The sequence below is a fragment of the Sinocyclocheilus grahami genome, unplaced genomic scaffold (assembly GCF_001515645.1).
Source record: "Sinocyclocheilus grahami isolate Dianchi unplaced genomic scaffold, SAMN03320097.WGS_v1.1 scaffold455.1, whole genome shotgun sequence".
Taxonomy (NCBI): domain Eukaryota; kingdom Metazoa; phylum Chordata; class Actinopteri; order Cypriniformes; family Cyprinidae; genus Sinocyclocheilus; species Sinocyclocheilus grahami.
The window spans coordinates 526439-533792 of NW_015505634.1; the positions used below are offsets into that span (position 1 = coordinate 526439).

Genomic DNA, 7354 nt, shown 5'->3' on the forward strand with positions numbered 1-7354 from the left:
CCGAAAGGGCAACAGAGTCGCGTGACAGACACAGTGATGATGCAGTACACAAGCCGCGGTTAAGACAGCTGACGTGTTATGATTTCTGACAGGCAGTTCACTCTCCTGTTTTGTGACCCTGTTCCCCTCTCACACACACACACACACAAACATGACGCGTTACTCTGCGCTGCGCAAAACTCCGGATTTGAACAGTCAATAGCAAATACTTAAACGAATAACAAAACATACTTACAGTCACTGATTCAGAAGCGCCAGATTGTCATAGCAAAGTCAGAATTGACCTTTTTTTTTTTTTTAGAAATAGCCTTTGTGCACAGCCAGCTTTGTACTCTTATAGGTAAAAAAAAAACTGTCGTCCATAAAATGCGTGGCACAAATTCGAACATCTGGGTTGTGCTGTTCTGTTGTAAATAAATCTTAACCAATGATTCTTAATGGCATCTACTTCCGAAAAGGCCAAATAAAGTGCTTTTGCTTTCGCACTGAAACACAGCGTCTCCCCGACATGGCTGCATCAACACTACTGCGGCTCCTGAAACCACACCTTCTTTCTTTGCGTGCACATTTGGGCGGCATTATGCTAATGTTTCCACATAGGGACGTAGATATGTGGGGGCGTGTTAGAACAAGCCATTTTATGTAGGCGTGGTTGACTCAACTTTTATAAAGAATATCTCTTTGGATTTTAGACTTTAGTCTTTGCAACTTTACAGATCTTCTTTATGCACCAAGAGCTTGTAACACTCCAAAGAGTGTTGAAAACAAAAACTTGAAATCGCATCATATGACCCCTTTAAGTTTCAGAGGGGGTGTACTCATTTATGCATTCAAAATCCATAAAAACAAAACTGTTTAAAATAGTTCTCAGATAAATATTTTAGAATATACACTGAATAAAATTATAATCGCAACACTTTTGTTTTTGCCCCTATTTGTCATGAGCTGAACTCAAAGATCTAAGACGTTTTCTATGTACTATAACCAAATAATTTCTGCACAAACTGTCAGAAACCGTCTCAGGGAATCGTCCTCATCGGGTTCTCGACCTGACTGCAGTTCGTCGTCATAACCGACTTGAGTGGTCAAATACTCAAATTCGATGGCGTCTAGCACTTTGAAGAGGTGTTCTCTTCACGGATGAATCCCGGTTTTCACTGTACAGGGCAGATGGCAGACAGTGTGTATGGCGTAGTGTGGGTGAGCGGTTTGCTGATGTCAACGTTGTGGATCGAGTGGCCTATGGTGGCGGTGGGGTTATGGTATGGGCAGGCGTATGTTATGGACAACGAACACAGGTGCATTTTATTGATGGCATTTTGAATGCACAGAGATAACGTGACGAGATCTTGAGGCCCATTGTTGTGCCATTCATCCACGACCATCACCTCATGTTGCAGCATGATAATGCATGGCCCCATGTTGCAAGGATCTGTACACAATTCCTGGAAGCTGAAAACATCCCAGTTCTTGCATGGCCAGCATACTCACCAGACATGTCACCCATTGAGCATGTTTGGGATGCTCTGGATCGGCGTATACGACAGCGTGTTCCAGTTCCTGCCAATATCCAGCAACTTCGCACAGCCATTGAAGAGGAGTGGACCAACATTCCACAGGCCACAATCAACAACCTGATCAACTCTATGCGAAGGAGATGTGTTGCACTGCGTGAGGCAAATGGTGGTCACACCAGATACTGACTGGTTTTCGGACCCCCCCGAACCCCCCAATACAGTAAAACTGCACATTTTAGAGTTGCCTTTTATTGTGGCCAGCCTAAGGCACACCTGTGCAATAATCATGCTGTCTAATCAGCATCTTGATATGCCACACCTGTGAGGTGGATGGCCACCTATCAGTCTCGGGATCAGTCCGACACAGAGGATCACTTTTCTCAGTATGGAGTTGGATTTGGTCGAACAGACAGCATGCCTCACAGAGGAACATGCTCCGTCGGTGCTGAACTGCTTGAATACGTTCAAAGGCAGGACAGTGGTCCCACTGAAACATTTTCAGAGGCTCCTGAGGCATATGGCTGCTGCTGCCTCATCACCGGCTGGGGTGCCACATACAACAGGCAAGCAGTCTCGGGTGTATCAATTGCTTAGAGTTGTTAGCAGTGCGCCTTGCCTTGAACCATCTCAAAGGGCACTTACGAGGCAAGCATGTCCTGTTCCGTATGGACAACACTGCAACTGTTGCGTACATCAACCGACAAGGTGGTCTGCACTCCAGTCGCATGTCGCAACTCGCCTGTCACCTCCTCCTCTAGAGACAGAATAATTTGAGGTCGCGTCGTGCCATTCATATTCCGGGTCTGCTCAACTGTGCGGCCGACGAGCTGTCACGAGCTGCACTCCCGGGAGAATGGAGACTCCATCCATTCACACAGACACTGTGCAAACTCGGTCCCACCTGGCAGATTCCTCTGAGGAAGGATCTACTGACTCAGAGATAGGGTACCCTGTGAACCTTGAGTACCCTGGTACTCTGGAAACTCCATGTGTGGTCCCTGAATGGGACGTGGAGGTTCTAGGTGACCTACCCCAAGAGGCAGCGGACACCATCACTTCAGCACAAGCAGAGTCTACGAGGCACGTTTATGCCTTGAAGTGGAACCTGTTTGTCGAACGGTGTTCTTCTCACTGAGAAGACCCCCGGAGATGCCCGATTAGAGTCGTGTTTTCCTTTCTGCAGCAATGGTTGGAGCGAAGGTTGTCTCCCTCCACCATTAAAGTCTTATGTCGCTGCTATTTCTGCTTATCACGACTCCGTGGTGGGGAAGACAGTAGGGAAGCATGACCTGGTCATCAGGTTCCTTAGGGGGCAAGAAGGTTGAATCCTCCTCGTCCTCCCTCTATACCCTCTTGGAACCTGACTTTGGTGCTCAGAGCACTACAGCAGGGCCCATTTGATCCTTTGCAGTCAGTCGAGCTAAAGTTTCCTTCAATAAAAATTCTGCTCCTGGTTGCATTGGCCTCCATCAAGAGGGTAGGGGGCAACAAATCATGCCTAGAGTTTGGGCCGGCTGACTCCCAGGTAACCCTGAGGCCCTGGCCTGGCTATGTGCCCAAGGTTCCTACTACCCACTTCAGGGATCAGGTAGTGAACCTGCAAGCGCTGCCCCTGAAGGAGGCAGAACCAGCTCTAGCTTTGCTCTGTCCCATCCGCATCTTAAAGGGGTCATGATGCTGCTAAAAAGCACATTATTTTGTGTATTTGGTGTAATGAAATGTGTTTATGCGGTTTAAAGTTAAAAAACACTATTTTCCACATATTGTACATTATTGTTCCTCCTCTATGCCCCGCCTTTTTGAAACGCGTCGATTTTTACAAAGCTCATCGTTCTGAAAAAGCAAGGTGTGCTGTGATTAGCCAGCTATCCAATGCGTTGTGATTGGCCGAATACCTCAAGCGTGAGATGGAAATGTTACGCCCCTTGCCATATTGTTGATGCCGTGTCCGGCCGGAGCGACAAGACATAAACATTAAAACCCATTACAAACAAGGCATTTGTTGCATGCAGTGGGTACACAATTACTGATTATAATGACTTATACTGTCTTTTTACGCATTGCGTTGCATTGCATTGCGCCGCGTAAACATAAAACTCTGTCTGCATTTGTGATCAGAGAAATGACAAACAACAAGTACTACTCTACTGCCAAAAACTCGCGTTTGAATCATCAGTGACAACGAAAAACACAGCGGCCTACCGTGAGGGGAAGCCCCGGCTTAGCATGTGCTGAGACCGAGATAGAGTGAGCTGAGGCGGGCTGGACTCCGCTTTGTCCATGGTGAAAGTTGATGTATTCCCTCAGCGACAAGCACAGATCAGCTCCAGGCAAGATGAAGCGGATATCGTCCTCTTTTGGAAGACCAAACAAATTAGTTTCGCTTTCACAACGAAGCACACAGCGTCTTCAGGACATGGCTGAATGGCAGAGCATCTGGCGCCAGGCCCTCACTCGATGAATCCTCGAGAACTGGTAGAGGGCTGGGTGCCAAATGTAGTGACCTAAGTGGATCCCATATGTGTATTCTCCACGGTATAGCTTCAAGCCCATGTTTCCCCGGCAGACTTCTCTGCCATTCCTCAAGAGGGTTACAATCACCTCTAAATCGTTCAAATGTACCTAAACGGTTTTCCATATATGGAAGTGTTTCTGAAACCTCCTTCAGGGAAGGATGGGGCTTCCGTAACGTTCCTGTTCCAAATAGAATGGGTACGTTTTCCTAGTGTTATCCAATCTCACTGAGTGTGTAGTGCTAAGACGACAGTGACTGGCCTTCCTGCTGCGAGCCCTGGCCTATACCCAAAGGGGTGCAGGAGGCTCGCACAGGACACTGCAAGGGGCAGCATCCGTGGCCCTTTGGTAGGGATACCCAATTTCATCAGTCATCGACATGACATCGAGAGTGACTGACTGAAAGGGAACGTCTCAGTTGCATATGTAACCATCGTTCCCTGAAAGACGAAATGGAAACGTCACGTGCCGTCGCCACGGCTTCTGTACAACCTCTGAGTGGCCGGGTTACTGACTTGGCTCCTCAGCGATAACCTGAGTGTGCATTGCACCTGCTGCCTATTTACACTTGCAACTGGATGCAATTATCACATGCCAATGTACATTGGCTCGTTTAGTTTACACACAAAGTAGATTGGTCTCTCTAACGAGATCCCCAATTTCATTGGTCATCGACCAATGAAATGAGGGATACATACATAACTGAGATGTTCATGTTGAGATGATATTGTAAAATAAATTAAGTGAATATTTTATAGGTATATTATTTTTGCTTTACGGTAGGGGAATTACAATACTTCTTTCCTAATTTCTACACTTGAGATATTTTGAATTTGGACTTTTAAATCACTAGCCTTCAGCAATTCATACTGCACTTCTAAGCTTTTATTTTGACGGAAATGGCAGTAGAGCTTTTATTTTGAAGGAAAAATCCAGCTTCAGTGAAAACAGGCTTACAAAAACACATCTCACTACAAATATAGTGAAATGCTTTAATCATCTGCCGTGAAAATAAAGCATAACTGGTGGCCGTTGCATTCCCAAATGCACCTTAAACTCACAGCACATGCAATAAACGAGTTCACTGCATCCATTCACTGTGAACGGAGGCATTCTGAGGTGCAGAAAACACTGGATCATGAGCTGATCGCCTCAACAATGTGTGCGCTTCACTTTGAAACGTGCAGTGAAAACAGACTTGATGAGAAGTTAAAATATATTTTTAAAAATGCGTTACAACCCTCTTATTTACCAAGTAATCTACTATTACAAAATAAAAATTTTTACCTAAGATTTAAAAATAAATCCTCAGTAAATATACACGACATTTAAAGGGGTCTTATGATGCGATTTAAATTTTTCCTTTCTCTTTGGAGTGTTACAAGGCTTAGTGCATAAAGAAGATCTGTAAAGTTGCAAAGACTAAAGTCTCAAATCCAAAGAGATATTCTTTATAAAGGTTAAGAGTCAACCCCGCCTACCTAAAACGGCTCGTTCTAACATGCCCCCACATGTCTTATGTCACTATGTGGGAAGATTTGCATAACGCCGCCCAAATGTTCACGCAAAGAAAGAAGGCGTAACTTTTATTCTCGCTGTAGTATTGTTGTTGCCACCGCCTCCATATCTACTTTGTTTGGCCTCCCAAAAGAGGATGATATCCGCTTCATCATGCTTGGAGCTGATCCGTGCTGGTCGCTGAGGAAATACATCAACTTCGCGCTGTGGATCGCTGGATCGTCTTTCACCGTGGACGAAGCGGAGTCCAGCCCGGGGTTGTCACGTGGTTGCCACAAGCCCGCCGGCCGCACTGTTCTCAAGCCCGCCCGCCTCCACTCACTCTAGGCCGCCAGCTGCCACTCACTCTAGCCCGCCGTGTGTCGTGTGTTTCGTTGTGAAAGCGAAACTACTTTGTTTGGCCTCAAAATCAAGCGTTTCAGAATGGCGGGGCATAGAGGAGAAACAATAATGTACAGTATGTGGAAAACAATGCGTTTTTTGAACCTTAAACCACATAAACACATTTCATTACACCAAATACACAAAATAATGTTATTTTTAGCAACATCATATGACCCCTTTAATATTTTGGTTTTTATCACTATTTATTTATTTTTTTAGAAAAAAAGGGGAAAAAATGAGCCAGGGAAGTTTCTGAAATTTGGTTAATTTGACATATAATTGACCCAAATGCTCTTTTTGTACTGTGGAGGGTGCTTTGAGTTCTGCAAGTTGGAGGAGTATGTTTTCATACAGTGACCTCTTAAAATAAATCCAATATATATATTTTTTTCCATGATGTGATCCCTTCAAAGAAGCTTATGCCTCTTCAGCGGTAGCTTTCTTAACTTATAGAATCTTACTAAGAGCTGTAAATAAACAGTAAACCACTGAGTCTCACACATCTTATGGGTGACAAACGTGTGGGGCTGTTCTTTGCTTATCCTCTGTCTTTGTTTCTCTTTTCTTTTCTCTTCTGTCTCTTTTGTGTGTGAAATTCTCTGACATCAGGGAAAATAAGATGTTTACTGAGAATGAAATAAGGAATATCATGTTTCAAGTTCTCTCTGGTTTGGCATTTGTGCACAAGCATGGTAAGATTTCTTACACTTTCATTTGTTCTTCTCTGATGTGTTAAAGAGCTTCATAACACCCTTATGAATTTTAATTAGTTCCCAGTTACATTTATAATAGTGATATGTGACATGTTTGTTAAAGTTACTTTAGGAAATTAACCTTATTATCCACCAGAAAAGTTGGCTTATGAAAGCCAATTTTTCAATAAAAACAAAATGTTAAATAATTAAAAAAAAATATATATATATATATATACAGTGGGTACGGAAAGTATTCAGACCCCCTTACATTTTTCACTCTTTGTTATATTGCAGCCATTTGCTAAAATCATTTAAGTTTTTTTTTTTTTTCCTCATTAATGTACACACAGCACCTCATATTGACAGAAAAACACAGAATTGTTGATGAGAATTGCTGTGACACTCATATATTTAACTCAGGTGCTGTCCATTTCTTCTGATCATCCTTGAGATGGTTCTACACCTTCATTTGAGTCCAGCTGTGTTTGATTATACTGATTGGACTTGATTAGGAAAGCCACACACCTGTCTATATAAGAACTTACAGCTCACAGTGCATGTCAGAGCAAATGAGAATCATGAGGTCAAAGGAACTGCCTGAAGAGCTCAGAGACAGAATTGTGGCAAGCCACAGATCTGGCCAAGGTTACAAAAAAATTTCTGCTGCACTTAAGGTTCCCAAGAGCACAGTGGCCTCCATAATCCATAAATGGAAGACGTTTGGGA

General features: G+C 43.9%; 1 protein-coding gene across 4 annotated transcripts in view; it reads left to right on the plus strand.

Annotated features, from left to right (window-relative positions):
* mak (male germ cell-associated kinase) overlaps positions 1-7354 on the plus strand; it is an 89150-nt gene that overhangs the window by 12543 nt on the left and 69253 nt on the right. For 2 of the 4 annotated variants that reach the window (XM_016234596.1, XM_016234598.1), the window contains exon 5: positions 6543-6625. The exons of the other annotated variants lie outside the window; for them this stretch is intronic. In XM_016234596.1, coding sequence (XP_016090082.1) covers positions 6543-6625 — 83 coding nt within the window. The remainder of the gene's footprint in view (positions 1-6542; positions 6626-7354) is intronic. 4 annotated transcript variants of the gene reach the window in all.